The 27,122-nt window shown below is 35.6% G+C and overlaps 1 protein-coding gene across 2 annotated transcripts in view; it reads left to right on the top strand.

The window, feature by feature from the left end:
* The window catches only part of CHD1 (chromodomain helicase DNA binding protein 1), a 44,064-nt gene extending 21,469 nt beyond the window's left edge, over positions 1-22,595 (top strand). The window contains exons 14-36 of one of the 2 annotated variants that reach the window (XM_072359610.1): positions 58-246; positions 534-696; positions 2,854-3,006; positions 3,466-3,537; positions 4,746-4,895; positions 5,433-5,581; positions 5,845-5,941; positions 6,024-6,119; positions 6,901-7,077; positions 7,266-7,426; positions 8,681-8,722; positions 9,541-9,671; positions 10,067-10,205; positions 10,933-11,083; positions 12,124-12,246; positions 12,511-12,648; positions 14,960-15,223; positions 15,669-15,809; positions 17,979-18,157; positions 19,904-20,000; positions 20,225-20,282; positions 21,218-21,428; positions 21,646-22,595. In XM_072359610.1, coding sequence (XP_072215711.1) covers positions 58-246; positions 534-696; positions 2,854-3,006; positions 3,466-3,537; positions 4,746-4,895; positions 5,433-5,581; positions 5,845-5,941; positions 6,024-6,119; positions 6,901-7,077; positions 7,266-7,426; positions 8,681-8,722; positions 9,541-9,671; positions 10,067-10,205; positions 10,933-11,083; positions 12,124-12,246; positions 12,511-12,648; positions 14,960-15,223; positions 15,669-15,809; positions 17,979-18,157; positions 19,904-20,000; positions 20,225-20,282; positions 21,218-21,428; positions 21,646-22,009 — 3,445 coding nt within the window. In that variant the 3' untranslated portion in view covers positions 22,010-22,595. The remainder of the gene's footprint in view (positions 1-57; positions 247-533; positions 697-2,853; positions 3,007-3,465; positions 3,538-4,745; positions 4,896-5,432; positions 5,582-5,844; positions 5,942-6,023; positions 6,120-6,900; positions 7,078-7,265; positions 7,427-8,680; positions 8,723-9,540; positions 9,672-10,066; positions 10,206-10,932; positions 11,084-12,123; positions 12,247-12,510; positions 12,649-14,959; positions 15,224-15,668; positions 15,810-17,978; positions 18,158-19,903; positions 20,001-20,224; positions 20,283-21,217; positions 21,429-21,645) is intronic. The other variant, XM_072359611.1, reaches the window with a different exon arrangement.
* Positions 22,596-27,122: the final 4,527 nt, after the last annotated feature.

The following is a 27,122-nucleotide window of genomic DNA, read 5'->3' as shown; positions in this document are numbered from 1 at the left end:
TAATTGTAGAATTCACAGTATGTCACTGTACTACACTTATTTTCTTTTACATTTAAGATTTTCCTCCTGGGAAGATTTTGAAGAGGAGCATGGCAAAGGAAGAGAGTATGGTTATGCAAGTCTTCACAAAGAGCTTGAACCATTTTTACTAAGAAGGGTTAAAAAAGATGTGGAAAAGTCCTTACCTGCTAAGGTTGAGCAAATTCTGAGGATGGAAATGAGTGCATTGCAGAAGCAATATTACAAGTAACACCACTTTTTAAAATTTACTGTTTTAATGAGTTGACTGTATGCAAATTACTGAACTCTAATCATTTTCATAAAGCAGTTTGAGCTGTGGGCAAGAAAAAAAAAATCTGTGAAGTAAAGTCTTTGATGGTGTAATCTCTGTCCATTTAGCTTCTATTATTTATTTATTTCATATTTGTTCAGATTACTTGGAGCGTTTTTATTAATTTGGTTATATTTTGAGAGCTTATCTTGCCCTCATGTTTCCACATGTAGTTACTTACACTGTATGTCTTAAATTATAGGTGGATTTTAACAAGGAATTATAAAGCCCTCAGTAAAGGTTCAAAAGGCAGTACCTCAGGCTTTCTGAACATTATGATGGAACTTAAGAAGTGTTGTAACCATTGCTACCTCATTAAACCACCAGATGATAATGAATTCTATAATAAACAGGAGGCCTTACAGGTAAAGTTACTTCATTTTCAATTTCTGTGAAAAACGTTTTACATCTGTAATATGCACACAGCAATTTTACAGCTTGTTTGGCAGTTTATTGCTTTTATTAAATTATGTTGGAGAAAAACAAGAACTCTATAATGTGCATCCTGGATTTTTTTTTACCAGTTAAGTGATTTTTATTTCTGTTAGAACAATCTACTAGACAGATAACTATTAAATAAAATTATTTTTAATTTCAGTTAATTTTTTTAAGATTAAAAATTAGATCTTTAATTACAGTAAAAGTGATAAAGAAATAGTTTGAAGCAGGAAGTGTATTTTCAAACAGGCTGACATTTTCAAACCCAAGTGAAATAATGCAGCTGAAATAGTGGGAGCAATATGAATGGAAATGCATGTAACTTGCACTGGTACACCTGCAATCTGTGTCACAGCATAAAGTTATCAGCAGAATCATAGAATCATAGAATCATAGAATTACCCAGGTTGGAAAAGACCTTGAAGATCATCAAGTCCAACCGCAGCCTAACCAGTACCCCATCTCTAAAAAAACCTCTGCTAAATCATATCCCTGAGTACTACATCCAAACAGCTCTTAAACACATCCAGGGATGGCGATTCAACCACCTCCCTGGGGAGCCTATTCCAGTACCTAACCACCCTTTCTGTAAAGAAGTTCTTCCTAATATCCAACCTGAACTTGCCCTGGTGCAACTTAAGGCCATTTCCCCTCGTCCTGTCACTTTTAAGCTTTTTTTTGTAATCTGATATTGTTCTTTTATATGCTTGCAAATGAGTAAGGTGAGAGGAAACAAAAGTAAAGAATATAAAAATCTATCTGATTGTTATTTTGGTTGGTATTACAGATGAAAACAATTAACAGTACCAAAGATGGACTGTGATTTTTTTTTTTTTTTTTTAAAGTAAAAGTTAACTAGAACTTGTACCAAAACTGATGGAAAGTGCAGAGCAATAGGTAAAAAGATTGTTGTAATCAGTGTAATTTATATCAATATACTTTTTTTCTAAATATCTTTTTCTTCCTGTAAGCTTTGAAATTAGTAATTTAAATAGTTTTCCCCAAAATACTAGTTTATACAGTGACAACTTACAGTTACAAGCTCTTTTATATTATGAAGTATTTCTTAAAGGCAAAAGTTGTTTTGTTTTCAAGTGGCAAACTATACTGCTAGCTTATCATTATACCCCTTAGAACCACTCAAAGATTATTTCTGTTAATTGCAGACTTTAGACAGTTACTTCTTTGGTCCACCTTATTAAATTTCATCAGCTCTTAATTATGAAGGACACATCCTCCTCTTTTCTCAACTGTAATGAAAGTAATGAAAGTAACTCACCCTGAATTTCGCCTTCTCCAGAATTATGTCCCAACCTAAAAAGGCATTAAATCAAAAACATTAAATTCCACATTTACCTTCCGCTCCCAGTATTCCCAAAGGAATTGAGAAAGCTCAGGATCGTAACACACGTAAAGTATGCTAAGCTCCACAAACAAGAGTCTTCTCACTGTCTTGCCTGAGAAACATAATTGATAGGCTTTGTTCAAAGGTACTTGGAGGTTTGAGCAGCAGTTCCCGTTTCTCTTTAAAAGATGGGAAGAAAAGAAAAAGTTATACTTCAGTATGGTTTTTTCTTAATATGGTTGTTATTTTTGTTACCAAATTTTATTTTTTAATTGGCAGGAAAGAATTTGTGCCTGAATGCTAGCTGCTCAAATTCTGAGGCCAGATTGTTTATTTAACATTTTGATAAGACATTAAGATGCCACTTAAGAGCAGAAGCTAAGAAGTGCGTTTCTCTTTATTCTGTCTTATTTCGTCTTCTTTTTTTACTGGGGTAGTGTTCCTTTGCAGCTAGAGTCAACTAAACTAAAATCAGAGAAAATTTAATGTTCAGTTAATACCGCATGACAGTAAATCTAGCTGTGTACTCTTATTGCTACCTGAAGATGGTTTTTAGTTCTGGGACACTATACATTATACACATATTAAACTGTGTGTGTTATGTGTTATATTGGATATCAGAATGTATCTTTTCTTTCTTCCCGCATCAGTAGACTGGAAAACAAATGAATGGCTAAACACTTGTAATGTGTGTTAGTGATTAGACGAACTGATTTGGTAATACTTATTTCTTTAATAGCATTTGGTACGTAGCAGCGGGAAACTGATCCTTCTTGACAAGTTACTGATTCGTCTGCGAGAACGTGGCAACAGAGTTCTGATTTTCTCTCAGATGGTGAGGATGCTGGACATCCTAGCAGAATATCTTAAATATCGCCAGTTTCCCTTCCAGGTAACAATCTTGGGTAATCAAGAGGTCTTTATCCCGAACTTAAGAAAAATCATGTTTTAACTCTGAGGGTGACACAGTTTTAACTCTGAGGGTGACACAGAGTAATGCAGTGAGTTGTTTAGATGTTGTGAAATATCCATTCTCTGTAATACTTAAAAGCCAACTGGGCATGGTCCTGGGCAGCCTGTTGTAGCAGACCTTGCTTGAGCACAGACAAGATGACCTCTAGAATTCCTTGCCAATATTTCATCCATCTGTGGTTATCTATCTTTACCATTTTGCTTATGAAAAGAAAACAACCTTGAATTGAAAAGATTATGTGAAGGAATATGTTAACATTCCTTCTTTTTGTTCCTTCACAGTACTGTATTACCAGTTGAAAAGTCTGAAAAGTCAGGTTAATGTGATAGGAATATAGCTAAAGAATTACTTGTAGACTGTAGTTTTCAATCTCTTTAGAGGCTTGATGGATCAATAAAAGGGGAACTGAGGAAGCAAGCACTGGATCATTTCAATGCAGAAGGATCAGAGGTATGGTACTAATTTTTTTCTTAATTTCCTTTATTTATTTATTTATTTGTTTATTTGAAGAAGCTGGGGGATATCTAGCTCATTTAACAGTCCTGATATGTGAGTCATTCAATGTGATCAGGTTTTGTCTTTTTTTTTTTTTGTGATGGGGAATGGTGTATTTTTCTTGGTAATAGGATTGTATTTCTCAGTTGTTGATGAGCTTCCATTTCTGCTGTGATTGAGGAGGAAGAACTTAACTCTGTGGTGTGAACTTCAGACATCTGTAAAATCCAAATTTACCTAAATCTGGATTAAAATGTTTAAATTTTTAGCATAGATATTGCCTCTCTCTGAAATCTGTGCAGCTATATTGTACAGTTTTAGAGGTGAAGAACCACCTAAATATCATGCAGTATTCAGGAAACGAGGCAAATTGTACACTTACTCAGCAGCAAAATTATGTTTTCTGTTTTATTATCAATTTCTTTCAAAAAATATATGAAACTCGATATATTTTTGGCCATTAATGAGCAGTGGTCTTCATGGAAATGTGTAGCACAGTTCCCAGGACTTGTTCCTTAGTTGTAGTTTGCTGCTGATTGTTACTTTACTTAAACTGAGATTTTTTTTCCTATTTTACCTTCTTTTGAATTTAATATCCTACTTTATTGCACGTCTCAAATTCCTTCTGTAGTCCTTCATAGTTATCTCTAAATCTGTGGTATTTACTAGCTTTGTCATCTCATTACTCATCCCATTTTCATGTTGCTCATAGATATGTTGAACAGCAGCGATCCATGAAGAACATGGGTTTTTTAAACTTCACATCTCTCCTGACTTAGCCAATTAGGTTTAGGCTCAGATATGTTTCCTATGGCTGCTTAGTTTTCTTAAGAGAGATGGAACATTGTAACTTTGTTACATACAAGGCTTCAAAAGCATGCTGTTTGGGTTTTTATAGTTGGCATTTATCTTTTAGAATGCTTCTGCTTTTAAACCACAGAGGAGTGAATATTAGTATCTATTATAAATAGTTGTCAAGGTTGGCTTTTTGGTTATCAAATCTTTCTTTTCAGAACAATTACGGAATTGACAATTTGTGAGTCTGTAGTCTGTGCCACTGAATGTATAATCAAGTGTCATTGTGTTTCTTTCAAGAATATTAAAACTATGATATATAAAGCTTTTTTTTTTTTTTTTTTTTTTTTTTTTTAAAATGATTGCAGGATTTCTGTTTTTTACTGTCTACCAGAGCTGGAGGATTAGGTATTAACTTGGCATCTGCTGACACTGTAGTTATATTTGATTCTGACTGGAATCCACAGAATGATCTGCAGGCACAGGCGAGAGCTCATAGAATTGGACAGAAGAAACAGGTACACATTCCACTTGAAGTGCCAAATTTGAAGCATGATTCCATACAGTAGCTGTCTATATGGGTCATTGCAGTATTTGTGTGTTTTGAGAGTAATTAACAGTTGAATGGATGTGTTAAAAAATGTTAATAAATGCTCAATTTTTAGTCAGTTTTTAAAGTATGGCAGTAGTGATGTATGGATGGGGAGGGAGAAAAGTTCTGGGCTTGCCTGTCTAACCCTCAGTGGCATCATCAGGCACATTCCCCTTAGTAAAGTATTTCATAGTTCTCTTCAAGTTTCTTTCTTGGAGAAGATATGCCATAATAATCAGAAATAGAATAATTTTGTGTATAGCAAAAATTGTGGCTAATCACCGAAGTTAAAGGAAGACGAGTCTTATGAGTTTGTTTCTCTGCTTTTTAAACTGTTCATGTGAAGACATGGAAATGTTATTGAAGAAGCATTTCATGTGTGAAACCAGTCAATAAAATTAAAAGATAATTGGGTGAGATTTACACTTCTCTTTGCTGTCGCTTCATGTTTTGAAATATACAGGTTAATATTTATCGGCTAGTCACGAAAGGATCAGTAGAAGAAGATATTCTTGAAAGAGCCAAGAAAAAGATGGTGCTAGACCATTTAGTAATTCAGAGAATGGACACAACAGGAAAAACTGTTCTGCATACAGGTTCTACTCCATCAAGGTACATATGTGTTACCTTATACATGAATTTACACTTAATTATATTTGACGGATATGTAAAAATGTCAGTAATTTCGCTAATTAATTAAAGGCAAAACAAGGCTAAATAATTAAAAACTGCAAAATGTATTGTCTTTGTAGATTTTAGTTTCTGTACTAAGTTTTATTTAACAGTAAAAAGAATGCTTAGCTGGTTCATGATTATAAGTAATTTTTTTAATATTCTAAAATAAAATGGTTTTACTGAAACATTTTGTATTTCAGCTCTACACCTTTTAATAAGGAAGAGTTATCAGCAATTTTGAAGTTTGGTGCAGAGGAACTTTTTAAAGAACCTGAAGGAGAAGAACAGGAGCCCCAGGTACGTAGTAGATTTTATAGACAAAACAACCAAAAAAATATAAGAATTATTTGGTTGTAAAGAAAATTCACATCTTTTTTAGGAAATGGATATAGATGAAATCTTGAAGAGAGCTGAAACTCGGGAAAATGAGCCAGGTCCAATGACTGTAGGGGATGAGTTGCTTTCACAGTTCAAGGTATAGCTCTGTCCTCTTCCTCCGCATTACTTTTAGTTATAAAACCTACATGATGCACTGCATCTGCTAGCTCTGAATCTCTTTCTAATAAAATGTCTTTTCATCTATACAGTCAGTGCAAGTATTTAAAAATATGTGATATGTTTCTAATGTAAGTAATATTTGTGAATGTGTTAATGACTACTAATTCTAGGTTGTGCTGCCTTAATGCCTTTGATGTTATATGGCTGTGGTATTTTTAAATACAGTCTTAATTGATGACTTTTAGAAAGTGCTTTCAGCCCCAAGGTATACTTGAATGCCATATATTTTGTGTTACTGCTTAATATTGTAACAAGGTGGGTACAGTTTATAACTGCATAAAATACATGTCACAGAGTTACCCCTAGATAGCAGTCTGTGACAGGGGACACAGGCCCTGGGAAAAGAAAAAAAGGAGTGATGAAGGAGTGAAGGAAAAAAAGAAGCAAGCTGAGAAGGCCAGAGGCAGAGAGCAGCTGGGGTCTGGTCCAGGGTCTTACCCTGCCTTCCTCTTCACACCAAGTCCTCCAGGGATGCTGCCCTCCCCAGTGGGAACCCAAAATGCCCCAAAAGGCGGTAACATGGAACCAGGAGATTACCTCTTTAACTGCCACTGTTCTGCATGATGTTCTGATGTGGAATAACAACAACAGAAATCACAAAATCACAACAGTACAGAACTCAGTTTCTCTAAAATGTTAGCTGCTAAGCCTTATTTAAATAAAGCCATGTATTTACTACATATGTTCTGATAAATAAGGTGGCGAATTTTTCCAATATGGATGAAGATGATATTGAGTTGGAACCAGAAAGAAATTCAAGAAACTGGGAAGAAATCATCCCAGAATCCCAGAGGAGAAGGATAGAGGAGGAGGAAAGACAAAAAGAACTTGAAGAAATATACATGCTCCCGAGGATGAGAAACTGTGCAAAACAGGTACCTCTGGGTTTTGACTGTCTTGTGTTTTTATGTTGATATTTTTGTTTTGGTTATTGCCTGTGGTTTTTTTTTTGTTTTTGTTTTTTTTTCCCCCTACTCTGAATTCATATTTTTGTCAGGCTAGATAAGACTTTACCGTGTGTGAGTTAATCATGTAGTTTTGAATTCTTATTCTGACATTGCAGATCAGCTTTAATGGAAGTGAAGGAAGACGTAGTAGGAGCAGAAGATATTCCGGATCTGATAGTGACTCCATCACAGAAAGAAAACGGCCAAAAAAGCGTGGGAGACCTCGAACTATTCCTCGAGAAAATATTAAAGGATTTAGTGATGCAGAGATCAGGAGGTAAGATATGGGGTGATGTGTGTGTTCATAAAGGGATAAGGCAGGTGTTTGTTATTTTTGATTATTCTAGTTCAAAAATATACAGAAGACAGGTGATTTTTCCCAAACTTAGCAGAAAATTTGCTTCCTAGACTCTCTTGTACATCTCTGCGTTTGTATCTTTTGTTCTTTGTTGTGCTGACATAGTGAACTATTTATGTAAAAAATGAGATGAATTTTGTGAGAATTAGCTGGGAAGATGTCACTGAACTGCTTTACATGTGATTGTCACGAGTAACTCTTAATTCCTGCATCTTTTGAGTGCAGCAACTTCAGAAAATGGTCCCTGCAACAGGTGATTTTTTAACATGTGCAAAATAATATACTTCCTATTGTTTTATTTGAAAGCTGCAGAAGGGGTATGCATGTCTTTGTGATGAGAAATACAAAAGCTTGAGTGGGTTTTGTTTTCATGATTGTTCATACTGTAATTGAATTAATTTAATAAGGTGCATTATTAAACTAAAAAAATACAAAATCCTGTTGGAGAAATGAATATTATACAGTTCCTCCCTGCAAAGCAATGCTATAATTTTTTTTGACAGGAGGAAGAATTGTTTTACTTTACCTTTAAGGCTTCATGAAATGATTCAGAACTTTAGGTTATTCACATTTCTATAAAATAACTTAAATTTTTCAAAATCTTTTGTATTAAAATAATAACCCTTAATAATCCTTTGAAGATCCTTGTTGCTCTTTTGTTTCAGTTATCAACACAGCTAGTTGCTTACTGTTTCAAAGCTATTCATGTGCTTGCAGTTGCAACTTGCATTTTCATTTCATTCCCTTTTTATCCTGGTATTTCCAATTTCATTTCTTCACTTATTTTTTCCAAGAGCAGTAATATTTTTTAATCTTTCATGTTGTAATTTCTTATTCTCAATTTACTAGAATTCTACTTTTTTTTTTTCTTTATGGCTAAAGATATCTAGTTGTTGAATTTTGTGTCAAGTGAACATACAGTAGCAAACATTCTTAGAGATAAATTGTATAAATTGTACCTTCTATTGTTTTATTCATATCAGTACTTAAACCAAATACTACACTGACTTTGAATAGATTATCTGGATATAATGAGCTGCCCTAGTCTTTCTGGTTTTAAATAAAAAAAAAAAAAAATCTGTGTACAATTCTGTATGGTCAGTTCAAACAGTTTAAAACTAATTTGTTTAGTTAAGCATACATTTAGACTGAAAAATTATTTTCTTTTACTAGATTTATCAAGAGTTATAAGAAATTCGGTGGCCCTCTGGAAAGGTAAGGTTATGTAATTACAATTATATAACAACTTGGAACCTTTTTTTCATAAAAATTAGAACATTATACTAAGAAACCTTGGACTTGAGAAAATAATGTGCGTAGTCTTTTAACTTGACTATAATGCATCTTTGGCTTAATGTCTTCTCTTTTGTTCTCATATGATATGTGTTCATATAGCTACACAGGAAACCTGTCAGTTTTGCAGAACTGCTTGCCCTTTTTCTTTGTATTTTACCTATACTTTTGTTTAAGCTTCTTGGTTTATAGGAATTCAGTTGTCGTGTTTGCTAGCCTGTTGAAAGCCTGCTGATTTATCCAGCATGACTGTCAAGAGTTACTTTTCCAACTTAGTTTTAAATTTTCTGCATTATTCCATTGTTTTGAGAAAAATCTACCATCATTATTGTTGTGGTTTAACCTAACTGGCATCTCAGCACCACACATTTACTCACTTTTCCCCTTCTCAGTGGGATGGAGGATAGAAAAAAAAAAAAAAAAGAAAAAGAAAACTCATGTGGATTGAATTAAAAAACTATTTGATAAGATAGAACAAGATAGAGAAAAGGAAAAGGGTAATCCTTACAATTACGCACACACACATATATGTATATAAAAATATGACAAGTGATGCACAGGCAGTTGCTTACCACTCCCCAGCCAATGCCCAGCTAACCCCCTGTGCAGCAGAAGAGAGGATAGCAAGTGCAGGTGGCTAATAATTTAAATTATTGTTTCTCTAGTGTCAAAAACTGAATTACTAATTACTATTACTAAAGTGTTAGAGCTATAAAAATGTTTCTTTTTTTTTATTACAGGTTAGATGCTGTAGCTAGAGATGCTGAACTAGTTGATAAATCTGAGACAGACCTTAGACGTTTAGGTGAGCTTGTACATAACGGATGCATTAAGGCTTTAAAGGACAATTCATCTGGACAAGAAAGAGCAGGTACAGTGTGCTTGGATGTGCATGTGATGCAAAATAAGAAGTGTCAAGAAGTCTAAATTATTCTTGCAGTGTGATCACGCCAAAAAAAAACAGCTGTGTTGGGGGGAAATGCAAATAGCATGGGTGATTTTAGAAAATGGTTACAGTGAGAAAATAATTCTTTTCCTTTCTGTGACCCTTGTCACCCTGGTACACAGTACATTTTTACAGTACTGTGAGATTTAGAATTAATTTGCTACTCTGACAGACTTTGAGCATCTGGAGCATAATTTGACCATTTAGTTAAGAAAAAATCATTTCTTAAATTTATAGCAGCAAACTTGCTTGTTTTCTTTGTCTTTCCATAAAATGCATGTAACAGCTAACATTTTAATACCCTTGTCATTCGTTTTTAGGAGGTAGACTTGGAAAGGTTAAAGGCCCAACATTTCGAATCTCAGGAGTGCAGGTGAATGCAAAACTAGTCATCTCTCATGAGGAAGAGCTGGCACCACTGCACAAATCCATTCCTTCAGATCCAGAAGAAAGGAAAAGGTAATTTCTTTTTGTAAAGGAAGTCATCATGTAAAAAGTGATTTAAACTTTAACTGCTTTATTCAGACAACTGTAACTCAGAGCACACTGAGATAGTGTTCTCCCTTTGTTCCCTGTAGGGATTGGCAGCAACAACCTACTCTGTATTTGTTTTTCTTTCTTTCTTCATTCTCTTCACAAGTTAGGAACAGCTTTCATTTGTGAACTGCATTCACTGAGGACTGTGTTTGGTTCTCATAGTAATCCAGAATAGAAGTCTTGTTTGCTGAGTAGCTGTTATGTCATCACTGCTTGAGGGAAAACAGTGTCTATCAAACTGCAGCAGATGGTAACAGATGGTAGTTGTTACCACTCTGAACTGCTTGTGCATTGTGCTTGATGCTTGTGCATCACTGTTCTTAGATTACCTATATATTTAGTCAGCAGTTACACTTGGATGATGTTTTACGCCTTTCTTCATTTTCTGTGGCATAACCCAGACTAATGTATTTGTTCTTCATATTGCAATCTTGATTAGCTTTAAAATGTTCTTTAGTGCTGATTTAAATAAATGTTTTGTGAAAATGTTAAGGAAATATGGTAGATACATGGAGTGATTTCCTGAATATAACAGTAGCTCAGTGGTGTAACTAGATGTATTTTCTCTGTTCTTAATGTATTTTCCTCTCACTTCCTACATTCCAGTGGTAAAAATCCCTTATTTGTCTGTCTGATTTATTACTGCTAGATACGTCATCCCATGCCATACCAAGGCTGCTCACTTTGATATAGATTGGGGTAAAGAAGATGATTCCAATCTGCTAGTAGGCATCTATGAATATGGCTATGGCAGCTGGGAAATGATAAAAATGGATCCAGATCTCAGCTTAACACAGAAGGTATGTCACCTACGACATTTCATCAAGGACTTCTTTTGTTTATGAAAAACATCAATAACAATTACCAAAAGTGTTTATTTTTTAGTAACTGAAATTGGAAAGATTTTGCATGTCTGTATTACTTCTACATTTCTGTAAGTTGCTATATTACTCGGTCTTAAGACTTCGGTATTCAACTGAAGCATTCCTTCATTATGATGAAGCATAACTGACCATTATGGTCAGTTATGCTTCCACAAGCATAACTGACCATTATGGTCAGTTATGCTTCCACATTTCTATGTGTTAGGGCCTTTTTCATTTTAATTCTTTTTTTTCTGTCTTTTGCTTTACTGTTTTACATGCCTTAGTTGTATTTGTCCTTGAGCTTTTGGGCGGGAGCTCGTATTAGAGATTTTGGTTGATTTCTTTGTCTCCACTTAATCCTGTCTTCAGTTAAAACTCTTTCAGTCGTGGCATAAAATTAGCTATTCTCAGACTGCATTATTCCAGTAGCTGTTTGTCAGTAGTGCACAGCAGATTTAAGGAAGAACTGGGGTCTTGCAAACAAGTAGTAACTGGGATTCAAGGAGCCAGGGCAGCATCCAAATTGGTTTAATAATGATTTCTACTCCTGCCTTCCATTACTTTTCTGGTTTTTTATAATGAGTTTTTTGTAGTAATGAGTTTTGCATTTAGAAGATGCATGAGGCAGAGACATGAGTTCTTTAAATGATTAGTAGAAAAGCATAGAATTTCTTAGATAAATAATGAAAGTGAAAAAAAAAAAGATCTGAGGGTAGTTTGAGTTTGTTCTTTACTCTGTGAGGCAATTTCCAAGCTTTTGTATTGGCTGCAATTAGAGAGAAATGAAAACATTTAAGAAATTCAGAAATTCTTCCATGGCTTTTCAAGCATGCTGACATACTTGCTAGGCACAGATGAAGTGGAAGGATTCACTGTCTTTTGTAAAGATTTTTTTTGTTCTGAGTGCTCTAAGCTAGCATCTTTGAAATTTGATAGTGCATATTCACAATTCACACTACCAATGTTCTCCTTAGATTTTACCTGACGATCCAGACAAGAAACCCCAGGCGAAGCAGCTACAGACCCGTGCAGACTACCTCATTAAATTACTGAATAAAGACCTTGCAAGAAAGGAAGCACAAAGGCTTGCTGGTGCAGTAAGTAAAATTTGGCAAGACAAAGAAATATACTTACAGGGTTGTCAGTAGAACTTTCTTATTTTTTAGTTCTCCTTTTTACTTTATGTAGTGTTGGTAATCATACTACAGGAGATGAACATAGGAAGTGAATTGCTACAGTCCAGAGAAAAGTGATGATCATTAGTGGCAATAAATAAGATTAAAATTGTTTGATGTAATTTTGCAGTTATGGTGAGAAGGTATTTGTCAGCTGATGTATTCACGGCACTAATTTGCATTCAGGGCAATTCCAAGAGAAGGAAGACAAGAAGTAAGAAGAATAAGATGAAGGCTACAAAAATAAAAGAAGAAGTAAAAAGTGATTCTTCACCGCAACTCTCAGAAAAATCTGATGAAGATGATGATGAAGAGGATAATAAGGTAAATACCTTTCATATTTTAAAGACGGCTGGTAGCAGTTTGTATTTTATCTTGTTTGACCTATTAAAAACAAAGCACCTGAATGGCCTCTTCTTCCTATGGCTGCTGTTGTTAATCAGTACAACCACATGGAATTTAAGAATAAACCAGTAGATAAAGAATTATGACAGGGTTTCCAAATTATACTATAAAATAATTTTGTGGTCTAATGAAAAATAATGTTGCTTAATTTCAATGTTATTTAAGTACTACAGCATTGTATCTGCTAGAAGTTTAAATCTAGGAAAACTCCAAATATAAAACTACAGTCTCTGGCTAGTGTGTTGCTACTACTATCACTGATTCTTCAGTTATATGTTTTTGTTCAGGCATGGGGAAAAAAATTCATTTAGAAGCAGATGCATCAATAAATGATGTTTCAAAACTTGCATGTGTAAGTTCCAGGTTATGTCATGACTTTCAATATCTGAAAAGGCTATTTAACCTTGTTATGTTGTGTTACTTCAGATGTATTCCATCAGGCTTCTGCTTTGTTGGATCTTTTTAATGTATTTATTACAAAACCAGAACCACTGGAGAGAGCAGCATAGGTAACATTTAAAATCATGTCATACCTATGTTTATAATTACAAAATCAATTTAAATAATAAAGTACAAATCATTAACAAAAATACTTCCTACTTAGTTTTAGTAAACTAAATGGAAGTTTCTTTCACAATCATTTTAAACCATGACTTATCTCTGTAATTATCAATTCTCTCTGCAAAGTTTAAAATACTCATGCAATTATATGTCGCAGAATGATTGTAGGGTTTGGAATGGACCATTGGAGATAATCTAGTCCAACTCCTCTGCTAAAGCAGGATCCCTGCAGTAGGTATATACTTGAAACTGGTTAGGCCAGAGAAGAGCTATGATACAGTTTATGGTAGAATTAATTAAAAGAAAAAAAAAAAAAAAAAAAAAAAAGTCATTTTTTAACTAAAGCCTTCCTGTATGTTATTTAGGTTGTTTTATGAAGAATAGGTGAAGATAGTAACAAATGTACCAATAAACAAGCCTTTCTATGCATGCTGGTTTGTTTCTATAGATATAGTAACTTGAATAGTTTATCTAGAATGTAAGGTGTAGAACTGTACATGTTGTCACCACAGTTCCTAGTCAAATTGATATTGGCAGCCAAATCATAAACTATGTAAATTATGTCTTAAAACTGCTTGAAAGAATGAGTATCAGACTCATTTTGTTGTGAGAGTCCACTCTTAACAGAAGACTTTGCTAGTCTATTGGTTGACTTGTTGTGGTTTGGGAAAATAACTAGGATGCTCTCTTCTTTCTTGCACTTAACAATGATTATGCAATACTTGTATACTTTTGGGCATAGACAAATGGTATTATTTCTGAAAAACAATGGTTTTAACTGCTATATTTTGGGAATTTAGCAGTTAAAACGATTCTTTAAGCATTCAGGAAACATTTGTAGTCACTGGATTCTTGCAAGAAAGTTTCCATGGTACCTAAATGCTTAAGTCCTGGTTGGACTCAGAACTTGATATCTAAGTCACTTTTTGGGATTCATGTGTTATGTGTCCTCTATTTTGTTTTCTGTAGCAAATTCTGTATTTGCTTGCCCGGTTCAGTTCAGTTCAAAGATGATGATGATGATTCTTGCATCTGTTCATATTACATTTAATACTTACTATTACAGTATTTTTCTGCATTTGAAAAGACATGAGCGTCCATCTCTGACCTGTTAATTAAATGTTACACCAATTATAGGGCATTTATTTCATCATCAAATTATTAACTGGGCCACATCAGACAATCAATAAGTAAGACTTCATATTTGAACTTAAAAAAAAAAAAAAAATCTTGCTGTCTTCTGTGATTGTTTATTATGGAAGCAGTAAAACATTACCAGGACAACAGTAACTAGAACTGCTTCTAATATTCCTGTTAATTGGGTGTCCTGAACAATCTGCTCAGATTTGCAAATCTATTTCCCTGCAGGTTTTAGCTCTTTAGAGCTTAATTACCTTTACAGGAGCAGAATTCTTTGGGCATACAAAAATTAAATGGACTTATTTTCTCAGCACATGTTACCATTTCCAAATCAGTACTTATTTTGTGTCACATCAAGGAAATGTAGTCCTCACTTTTCTTTACAACTGCATTCATTTCTACTTGATAGTTATTAAATCTATGTTAAAAAGTAAATGCACAGATAAAAAGTATGGTTTAATCTGATGATTATGAAATTTTTATAGCTAGGAACGCAGTTTGATGTGACATATATGCTTGCATATTGCAGGATGAGATTGTTTCAGTGAAACATCTACATAAAAAAATAAAAACAGAAAAAGAAAATGAAGAAAAGCCTGAGCCAGATATTGGTATAAAGAAGGAAGCTGAAGAAAAAAGAGAGACAAAAGAGAAGGAAAATAAAAGGGATATGAAAAGGGAGAAAAAAGAAAAAGAGGATAAGAAAGAATTAAAAGAAAAAGATAATAAAGAAAAGAGAGAAAACAAAGTTAAAGAATCCACACAGAAAGAAAAAGAAGTAAAGGAAGAGAAGGTAACTAGGTTTACTTATCTTATACAGCACTAGAAAAGGCAACTAGGTTTTTGTGAATTATTTTGAGTTGAAAAGATATTTTGGATCTGATCAATTGTCATTTCATTGAAATCTTTTACATTATTTGAAGTTTTGTTTTTACGACTTGCAACTATGAGGACAGGGTTATGAAACAGGAAATTACTTCTTTAGTTATACATAACTTAGTTGGATTGAGAATACAAGTGGGTGCAAGAAACCCTTACTCCTCTTCCATTCTCCTTTTCCATCCTACAGAGAAAGTGAAATGTGTCATAACTGAATGTCAGCATAGTTTTTATTACCAAAAATGCAGTAATACCAAATACCAAAATTACCAAAAGAATGCAGTAGATGTCATTTTCATATATTACAGGATAATTTCACACCCTGAGTACACTTAAGCATTTACTTATTTTGATTGTAGGTAAATGAAATCAAATCAGAAAATAAAGAAAAATCTAAAAAAATTCCATTGCTGGATACTCCAGTTCATATTACTGCAACCAGTGAACCAGTTCCTATCTCAGAGGAATCTGAAGAACTGGATCAGAAGACATTTAGTGTGGTAAGTCCCTGTTTGATGATACCTCAGTGCATACACTAGATATTCTAAATTGAGACAGTTTCTGTTATTATTGTAATGTTTTTACAGTGTTGTTAATCACAGTAGCACAGAGATCTCTTGTTAGCAAACTGGCAGATTGACAATGTCACTGACATTGTATTGAATTTACTTTTGTATTCAGGCCAGCAGTTTTATATTATTGCTTTTTGCATTTATGCATTACAGTAAGAAAATCTGTCTAATGGTTAGTATGCTAAAGAAATCTATCCTCAGTAAAAACTTGTTCAAGCGCAGAAATGAATAAACCTTAATGCAATCCATGGAGAATCTGGCTTCACCTCATTTTATATGCCTCTCCTCCTTTAAAGATAACAAGAGAAATTAAGTATCGGCACTTTTCTCCTGAAGTGTTACAGACATTAGTTAATTAGGTGCAGGAAGGAACAAATTCTAAAGCTTTAGAAATGCCTTGGAGTAGTCTTTCTGATGCCCAGAGAATTTCAGTTAAATTAATGCATCTTACTAAGAACAGAATCAGTATACATAGTTTTGTAGGTCAACCACAGCCTTTGGAATGATACCAGTGAGTTACTTTGAGCAGTTATTAACTCTTCTGTAGATGTTTTATCATACAGATGTCAACAGTTTTCTGTTTGTGCCAGACAGGTTTATTTGATCTATGGTAGTGTGAGACCACAGCATGCAAATTTGATTCTCATGAGCCTGCCTGTGATCAGCCTATATGAGTTTTTTTAACTAAACATGGTTTCTGTGTGCAGTTTATATTTTTCAGATCACTTCTGCACTTAAGCAGTGAACTCTGTAAGCTGTTTTGTAAAAAATGGTGTAAGCTGTGGCTAGGTCAGTGTGCTTAATTACACCTGCTTAATTATTTAGGGACATGAACTAGTATTGAAGCTCTACTCCTTGAACCCTCCCAGGGGTGGGGGTCCGCAACTTAAGATTTTGACAAAGTCATGGTGGTATTCTTCAATGCCCTTCCATCCTTTCTTATTTTAAATAAAGTCTGGTTCTACAGATGCAACATTTGTTCTTGCAGAGAACGATTCTGGTTTGTGTTTGTGCATGGAATAACATTTTTTGGCCAGGCTCCTATTTCTGAAATGTTTTGGTTTTTTTTTTCTTATGCCATGATCAGATGCAGACTAGTTAGCATGTTTAACTACACTTTCAAATATAAATTGCTGCTACAGGTTGTTGAGGATTAGTTGATTTAACTTTTAGGACAAACAGGATATGCATTTCATCTGTTTACAATGCTATTGTTATCATATGGCATTTCTAAGCAAGCATTGTTTAAATCACACTAGCTGCTTGATCAGCATTTGTTCTTAAAACAGTTAAATTAAAGGACAAAAATTCAACAAAGTTCACATAAAATGTATCTTTGCTGCCACTGGTGATGACATATCTAAGATATGTCATATCAAGATATTTGTGTGCCCTGGTGGCGCAGTGGTAGAATTGCTGCTTGCAACACCGGTGGCCCGGGTTTCGAATCCCCCCTGTGGCACAAGGGGTAGAAGTGCCGCTACGCTACACAGAGGGCTCGAAACCCGGGAGTTGGACTCGATGATCTCTAAGGTCCCTTCCAACTCGCATGATACTGTGATACTGTGATAGCTTTACTCTGAAAAGCTCAGGTTCTCTTAGTACTGTATAATTGTTAGGTTTAAAATCTTCACAGAGAAGGAGAGGTGATCCTCTGCTAAATTGCAAATAATTGCAAAAACAACATTTTGAAATGTGCTGAATGTTCTCACACTCAGTCTTGAAATTGAGATTTTAGCTGTTAGGTTGCTAAAAGTAGTCCTTGTCCTAAATACTTGTACTGAGTTTTGTAGCAAATATTATCAAACCTGGCTGTAATGAATCCTTCTCCCTTGAAAATCCTTTAGACTAGAGTATTGTTTTCTTAGATCCTGAATATCTTTAATGTAAGTGTTGTAATGGTTTTATATTGGTGGAAAATTTCCAACTGAGTTTAAAATTCAACTTTCTCCAATGGAAACTAGTAGTAAAACTAAATTTTCGGATGTCTTAGCAAAGTCTTGCATTTAATTTGGCTTTTAACAATACTGTCTTTACCTGTATAAGTATCACAGCAATGGTTGGGTCACGTTTTGGGTTTTTTTCCCCATTTTATAGTGCAAAGAAAGAATGAGGCCTGTCAAAGCAGCACTGAAACAGCTGGATAGACCAGAGAAAGGCCTTTCTGAAAGGGAGCAGCTGGAACATACTAGGCAGTGTCTAATCAAAATTGGGGATCATATTACAGAATGCCTGAAGGAGTACACAAATCCTGAGCAAATCAAACAGTGGAGGAAGTAAGTTTTTTCTGCATTGCTTTTCTTTTTTTTTAGAAGGAAAATCTCTAATGGTTTGTACTAAACAGTGAAGTTCTTAATTATTTCTCCTGTTTCCTGTTCACTATTTTTTGTATATTTCCGCTGTTCTAAATAAGGACTACAAAAAGTGATTGGTAATGGACTTTTTCATATTGCATAGCAGTGCATTTTATCCAGTAGATAGAGTCGTCACACTTCTAGAATGATAAATAACTGTTTTTTACACCCTTTTAACAGTGGGAAAGACTTCTTATCTTAAAGGATCTTTTAAAGGGTTTTTCTGTTTGTGCTAGAAATAGGCAATTTTAATTGGTATGCTGAAAAATCGACTTGATTTTGATGTGCAGAATATTTTCTTCTTTTTTAAATATACTGTAAATCACGTGACATGATTAAAAAAGCCATACTCATGTATTTCAGTATAAAGAGACTAAATATTTTTAGGCATTATGAGGTGATATTTTTCAGAAAAAGAAATAGTATATATATTTTTGTAAGCATATTGCACTGTTAAATTCTTAGTGCAGTTTGAATTCATTCTGTCTTGATGTATGTTTCAGTCTTTTATGGTTGAACGCATATCCTGCATTTCCATATGCAAACTATTTAAGTGCTATAATTTCCTTGCAGATTGTTGCTTAATCTGTTTTTACTCAGTTTATTTCAAACTGTTAAGATGATCCAAAATATATAAACAAGATCCATGTCTTACATCTTGATAAACATACATTTATTTAAATGGAAACACATAATAGAAATATTATTCACACTAATGCCACAGTACCATTTCTAGACTGTTAAAGTATGTATTTCAGCTGGTTTTGTTAAATACTGTAAAGACACATAGTCTGTATTTCAGAGTCACACAGGTATCTTTAGGCTCACCACTGACATTTTACCCTTGCAAACCTCTAGACCTAAACTGTAATGTAAAGTGACAGTGAGGAGCAGACTGTTGCTTCCTGAGCCTGCAGTTCAGATGTTTCTGAGCACCAGGACTGTGTAATCTCTTTTAAGTGTTCTACTTGTAAACTTTACTAAAAGAATGTTGGACTTCAGTTTACTCATATGTAATCAGGGATGCAAACTTTTTCTTTAGGGCTTTAGCAGCTCAACAGCAAAAGACCCTAGTTAGTTTTCTTCCTTTGTAGAACAAGTTAGGCTTGAAGTTATTCCTGTGTTGCTTCTGTTCATTCTCAGATTTCTTGTTTGATTTCAACAGCTCTGACCAGGCTCCAGAATTCTGTGGAAGAATTCTATGATATTTTCAGGAAATAAGCTGTAAACCATATGACATACACCCGGAAAAAACTTCAGTTCTGGAAGAATGTTCACTTATATATTGTGCTTACTTAAATCTTAATGACTGTGTTGTAAATACTCAAATTTTATTAGATTCCAAACAATCTTTCAGAAGCCATACATAAACTGAAATCAATATTTGTAAGCAGTTACACAAATCATTTTATTAGCACAAGTTTTATTACTACTACATTTTATGCACTTGAATTTCTGAAGTAATGATGATAAATATCACAAAATGACAAATTATTACAGGAATTCACTCATCAAATGCTTAAAATACAGCTGTGCAGCTAGGCAATACTCTCGATTTCATAGTGCTTTTTGTGCTGTTGAATTAATTTCAGTTAAATCCACAGTCTTTTGCATAATACGAGGCAACTGAATGCATAGAATTGTAAATTCTCCTTTCTTCTTCCTCAGAAATTTGTGGATTTTTGTCTCCAAGTTTACAGAATTTGATGCCAGAAAGCTGCACAAACTCTACAAACATGCAATCAAAAAGCGCCAAGAGTCTCAGGTAGTATTTTAGACCCTCTCTAAATATACAAGTGTACATTTTTTTAAGTGTTCCAGCACTCTAATTAGATTTAAAGCAAACTCAGGAGCACAGAAAAGCACATGTAACTTAAGTTAATTACTTTGTGTTTGTACTAATGTAGTCTCTTTTGTTAGGAGCTTTTTCTAAAGAATTCACTTGAACTTTGTGACTTACCAATGAGTTTATGTATTTGTGTCTTTTAGCAACACAATGACCAAAACATTAGCAGCAATGTGAATACACATGTAATCAGAAATCCAGGTAAGAAATCTTAAGTATATTCTCAGGCTAGATACCCTACTTCTTAAGTTTATTTCATTTCATGTACCATTATCTATCTCCTGGGTCCATATCCTGTACAATAATATATGATGGAGATTGGCAGATTAGTATAATTAAACTAGTACAGTGAAATTCATCTGAACATAGGCTGAGCTTGTAGTGGGTTTAGTAGTAAGTTAGCTGACTATCCTTTAAAACAATTGGAAACCTACCTTTTGTTTAGTTTTAGTTTTTTTTTTTATTTAGTTTTGGGGTGGTAGAGAAATCTGCTTAAAACCTGTAAATTTTGTAGAAACTCTTTGGCTATTTGTAGCTTTTGTAATGTCACCATAGAAGTGACAGAGCAAGAGTGCTGTGTTTTGAAGTCATAGTTTTTAATTAGTTCTATGGGGCATCTTTTATTGCTGATAGTTATGCTCATTTTTTTTCTATGTTCCCATACTTGCACATTGCAAAATATTACACAAAAAACATGTGGAATTAAAATATAGGAACGCTAGTAAAAGTCTTTCATTAACTAGTTTTGCATGTAAAATGTCTTTTTTTTTCGTTAGGCCCCTCCCTCTTTAGAGAGGAAGTTGGTACCGTTCTAAACCTACTCTACCAGAGGCACTGCACTACTCACTGATTATTTGGGCCACTCTTTGACTTCATTAGGTTTCTAAGGCCAAAAAGCTCAGTTCCTAAGCCCTACACATCTACATTTGGTTTGCATTCGCCTTTCTCTAGGGTTTCTTTCTGTTCATTCCCTGTAAAGCGTTTGTCTTTCATCCACTTAGGTCCTATTTCTGTCAAATTATAATTTCATTTTTACATTGCTTTAAATCTAACAGGTAGAAGTGCTATTTAAATTGAGTGAAGAAAAGAATTTATAATGTGTGAGACTTCTTTGTAACCTCTGCTTTATTAAACAGATGTGGAAAGACTGAAGGAGACTACAAACCATGATGACAGTAGCAGGGATAGTTATTCTTCTGATAGACATTTATCACAATACCACGATCATCACAAAGACAGGCATCAGGGAGATGCTTACAAGAAAAGTGACTCTAGGAAAAGGCCATATTCAGCCTTCAGTAATGGAAAAGATCACAGAGACTGGGATCACTACAAACAGGACAGCAGGTGAGTTTTTGCAGCAGCTGTAAAATCTGTTCAGAATTCTCTTCCTGTTTTTGGGGTATGCAGCAAGCACCAGTGCATGAGTATCCAAAGCTTTTTGAGTAATGTGAAGTTGCGAAGACAATATATCCCTAATGTAGATCAGTTGAAGTGATATAACTGTAGTTTTTAATGTGTGTTCAGTAGCACTTTTCTAATATAAAATCCTTTGGTTTTTTAGATACTACAGTGATAGTAAACATAGAAAGTTAGATGACCACAGGAGCAGAGACCACAGATCAAACCTGGAAGGAAACTTAAAGGACGGCCGGGGTCATTCAGATCACCGCTCCCATTCAGACCACAGGATACACTCAGATCACCGTTCCACTTCAGAATACAGCCATCATAAATCTTCCAGAGATTATAGATACCACTCAGACTGGCAAATGGACCACAGAGCTTCTGGTAGTGGCCCAAGGTCACCACTAGATCAGAGGTCTCCTTATGGTTCAAGATCTCCCCTAGGACACAGATCTCCATTTGAACACTCATTGGATCACAAAAGTACACCTGAACATACATGGAGCAGCCGGAAGACATAACAAAGACTGACATTTTCTGGACCTTCTTTTAGCCATATACAGTAAACTAACACAGTAATTGCCTTACATGACTTGAAAGATATGGACTGGATATTCTATCAGTAGCAGTATTGTTACTTCTTTCCAGGATGCAAGGTCTATTATCCCAACAGAAGAAAAATATTTTTGTATTTAAAGTTTATGCTGCACTGTGCTGCAAATGTTGTGGCACTTTTTTTTAAGAAATGGAAGATGTTTACTTTTACAGGGACCTCAACACTGCCCCTTTCAGACTGGATCTTACTACAAAACTCTTCACGTCAAAGTGGTTTTAGGCTGAACACAGATTAAATTATGTTTGTAAATGAACATTTAAACACTGACCTGTGCTTATGTTTCAGGAAAGAATGGGGGATTTATTTTGTTTTATTTCTTAGTAGTGAACTCTCAAGGACTTGTTTCACTTTCCAAAGCTACTTGTTTACATTGTACACTGCGACCACCTTGCCACTTTTCATCACAAGCTTGAATATTTAAATTCTGTACCTACAGTTGTAAAATAGCCAGGATTTCTCCTGTTTGTGATCAGTTATAATGCCTTTTCATGAAACAAACAAACAACAACAAAAAAAAACAACCTACAACAACAAAAAAACTAAAAAGCAAAAAAACAACAACAAAAAAAAAAACACAACAAAACCAACAAATGGCTGTAAATTAATGTAAATTAATTAAATGAGCTTTTTTCCCCTCTCAGGCTTTTTTTGGCTGTTGCTTTTCCCACCAACTCAGGCCTTCTTTTCACAAAGTCAGTATACTTACATGTTTTAATAAGATATCTTGATGAAGTCAGAATGTAAAAATGGGGAAAGGGGATATTCCATTTAGTGCTCCTTTTTTATTGAATACTTTAGATACCTGTTTTTGGTTGTTTTATTTTTTTCTATTAAACTGTCAGTGTTGTGATTGTTGTAATGAAACAGTGAGAAATATCCAGCTCTAAACTATGCTCTGGAAAGCTTTTCAGGTGCATTGGTTTAAAGAAGAAAGTGTTCTATACCTGAACGCTCCAAAACCCAGATCAGCCAAGATCTATTGTGAATCCATTTGTTTTCCCTCTTTAACATGGGCAATAATATCAAATGTGCTATGCAGCCAGTTAATATTTTAGAAGATTTGAATGACTTTATTAACAGAATTGTTACAATGCACACTGATTGTACATAGATAACTTCTATCTGACAAATTAAATTTAACTAAAAGGATGTGTGGGCTCTTGTAGTTTCTGCTGCGTTTTGCTGTACAGGGTACCTTTTCCTCGGTTTAAACTCATGAAGTACTAAATGTTAATACACACCATCCTATATTAGAGAAGGTATCTAACCAGACATTTTGTGGTTGATGTTAAGCACTTTTTCCAGTCAGCCACGTTTGTATGAACACATTGATAGAGAACTAAAATCTGTCCATGGAGTGTCAGGATCTCATTGTAGGCACAAGTTAGGTCGACTAGGTTAACAGTATGTAAGCTAATTTACTGTGGGCTGTAATTTGGTAACTTAATAGCTCTTTGTATCTTAGCTTTTACCTTCTCAGATTTAATGAGGTTTTGCTGAAGCAGTGTTTACTGGTGGTGCCTACTAAGGATGTACGTTTGTGCCATAGCTATTGCTGAAAATCTAGAATATGCTGCATCTCAAACCACGGTGTGAATCTTGCTGCTTGGGAGGTGAACAAGAATTGTAAGTCTATCCATAGAGAGCATACAGAGAACAGTCCCATCAGATCTGATTTGCTATCAGGGAAGCTGCATTATATCACCATGATCTTTCGTGTCTAATGAGACAGCCAGTCTGTACCTGTTTTTCTTAAAGGTATCCCAGGCCTCTGAGAAAGAACATTAACTGGTGGCTTTGATGGTCAAGATCTTTGCCTCTTTTGGTTTGATCATATTTGCAGATTTACAAGCGACATTCACAGCAATTTTAAGTCTTCCTGTGTTTGTTTTGACAAAGTTATGAGGCTTGACGATGGAGATAGCCTCGGTTACTTACACCACTACTAATGGTGTAAAGCTTACCACTTAGGAGAATGCCATCTCCTCTGCTAATAAGCCATTTACAATTCATTCTCTGTGTGCTCAGTTCTGTTCTTTGTTTTGTAATGAAAGCCTGTGGTCATTGGTACTGAAAAGTCTGTTTTTTCTCTACTAAAAGTCCGAGGAGTGTTTAAGTTTTCAAGTATGCATTTCACAACAGCCTGTTGGCTCAGATCTTTAGGTTGCTTATCTGTATGATGTGTTAGGAAATGAGAATTCTCTTGGCTGCAAGAGGACACATCTGGTGTGGCTCTTGATAAAAATTCAGCTCTCCCATGGTGCATGTTAAAATTCTGTCTTAATTGTGTTACATATTTTAAATCCACCCTTCTCATTACACCAAATCTGTGTATATTTATATATACTCTTCCCAAGAGACATACAGTACATCAAAAAAGCATTGCTGCTGTTAAGTTTTAAAGATGGAACTGCATTTCTGTGACTGATTTCCATTCATTTACCTGCTCTTTTGTTGGCATCACAATTTACTAGTGAACAGCACTCATGTTTTGCACATTTTGGTCCTTGCAGGTTCCATAGTGTCTGAGCAAATGCTTCTGGTTTCTGAGAAGGACTTCCACTGCTGTCAGCTAGATGACTCCCACAGGTTTCAAGCACAGCCACAAAAGGGTGGCAGGAACATGACACTTCCCGATGGGTGCATGTCCCCGACTGCTGCTTTGAGACAAGGACAGCGCAGCAACCTAGAGGGCAGCTTCCTAGGCTGAGTAAATGTGATGATGGCTGCATGCCTTATTTTTAGAACTTGCTCAGCTTGTCTCGTCTTGGCCCTGTACAGTGTTCTGACATCAACAAATGAACCTTACCATTTGGCTCTTAAGATATATTTCAAGTGGGAATTGCACTGATATAAAAATGTATGAGCCTAATATATAGATATATATTTTTTATGTCTTAGTTCACTTTCAGCACAGTATGTATGGTAGGTGTTTGGTTTTTTTTACAGAAAAGTCATCAGGGCTCCAGTATCTGTTTTTCAGTTTAGTTCAGAATTTCATTATTAATGGAAACTGATAAAGAAATCTGCGTGTGTATACTGTGGTTGTTTATTGGGCTCTTCGCACTGCTGCCCAGCAACAGGACAAAGGGCAATGGGCAAATCTGGAAACTCTTCTTCATTGTGAGGGTTCAGAGCACTGGAACAGGCTGTGGAGTCTCCTTTTCTAGAGATATTCAAGACACCTGGATGCTTTCCAGTGCAACCTTTTGTATCATGTCTACAGAAGGAGGTGTCAGTAGGCATTCAGTGGATGTCTGTTTTACCCAGTGATCCTAAAGCATTTTCCAACAGCGAAACATGTTTTCTGCATGATTGAATATAAAGAGGGGATGGGTCAGTTTGCCCACCACATGGTTACAGGAGGCTCTACAGTGCTTTGGGAAATGGACAGCAGGACACACACAGTCTGACACAGAAATTCATACATCACGCAATCCCAGACCACGTTTGAAGAACGTCCAGTAAAGGGATGTACAGTGAAAGGGCTTCAGACCAGTCCTGGCTGGCAAACTGAAGAGTGACATATTCCCACCAAGAAAAGCAACCCTGTGCTACCATTTCTGTTCTGGAATTGGTTTGTAAACAATTCATGCAGCACAGTGCCTTTTCATATGAAGTTTGCAAATGAAAGCCAATGAAAATACGCTCTATTGACTAAGGCCATGCAAAATATTTTTTGTGTTTAGGATTTCCTGCCAAAAGCAGTACTCCTAAATCTGAGCAAATTGGTAGTAACTATCTGTAAAAGCTGTGAGTCGCGGCAGCTGATTCCTCATGGCTAGAGGTACCACCAACAGAAGGGAGGGCATTGCTGGGAAGGACAGTGGTCCTGCAGCTGTGTGCAGGGTGCCAGGGGCAGAGGAGTCAGTAAGCACCAATCCTTGAGCCCAGAGGCACTGGGGAGATGGTGTCTGACCCTGCCACCCAAACCTGAGGTAACAGAGCCCAGCCCCATTTTCCCAGATTCCCACCCCCACACTGCTTCATCCTCAGAGTTCCTCCTTTTGTTAATTCCTGGCAGAGACAGAGGGAGAGCCTTCCTCATGGCTACTACCCCCCACCCTTACTCCAGTTTAGTACCCATACCATTAACTGCAAACTGACCAGCTTCCCCCAAGGCCTCCATCCCGCTGCACTTGCATGCGCAGCCTCTCCACACAGTTCCCCTTTTTGAATGCGCTGCTGTCTCTGCTGCAAGCCAGCACCTGCCCTTGCTCCTGGTTGGCTGCAAAATCTGTATGCAGCCATGAAATGAAAGCATTAGTTCTCATCTTGGTGAGGATTCCAGAAACTCAGAGCTCTTCTCGCAAAGGCATGGAGGATGTACTCAAAGTGGAAGGAAGGCTTAACAAGGTTGAGCAACACACTGTGTTGTGGAGGAGTTTGGACCTGAGTTCACAGAGGTAATCTGAGGGCTCACTGTAATAACTGCCAGACTCAAAATCACCCAAAATGAAGGTGAGCAGGAGCAGCTGAGGTAGGATGCAAGTCTGCTCCTGAGCTGTCAGCAAGGAGCTGGCAGAACTGCTAGAACTGGTTAAGCCAGAGTGCTCGGGCACAAGAAGAGGTTTTATGTGTGTTACAATGGCCCCAGTTCTGGCAGTTTGGCAGATTGTCAGAGCAGCTTAATCATGGGTGAAATGCTGAAGAATGCTGTCATCCTCAGAGCAGCTGTTGTCAAAGCGTGTTTCTTAAGCTCCACTAAAAGTGGTTTGTAAAACACACATAATTAATTATTAATGACTTACTTAAGGAAATCTCTTAAGTAAGGCTCCGAGAGATTTTAAAAGGTAAAACTCTTGGTCCTGCTAGAAGATTGTGTGCACATCTAGTCTGACTTCATAAGTGTGGAGCTTAGATTATTAATTTGATAAAGGTAAACGTTCCTTTTGTCATGGGTTTTTCAGTAAGCTCAGCTTTTGGTTCTCCCTTGTCTGAGAACAAACAGCCTGAGGTGACATAAGGAAACCACATGTGATCACATGTAAGAAATGAAGAGGCTTTAGTATTGCTGT

The sequence above is a fragment of the Excalfactoria chinensis genome, chromosome Z (genome assembly GCF_039878825.1).
Source record: "Excalfactoria chinensis isolate bCotChi1 chromosome Z, bCotChi1.hap2, whole genome shotgun sequence".
NCBI lineage: Eukaryota > Metazoa > Chordata > Aves > Galliformes > Phasianidae > Excalfactoria > Excalfactoria chinensis.
This window is presented reverse-complemented; position numbering and strand designations above follow the sequence as displayed.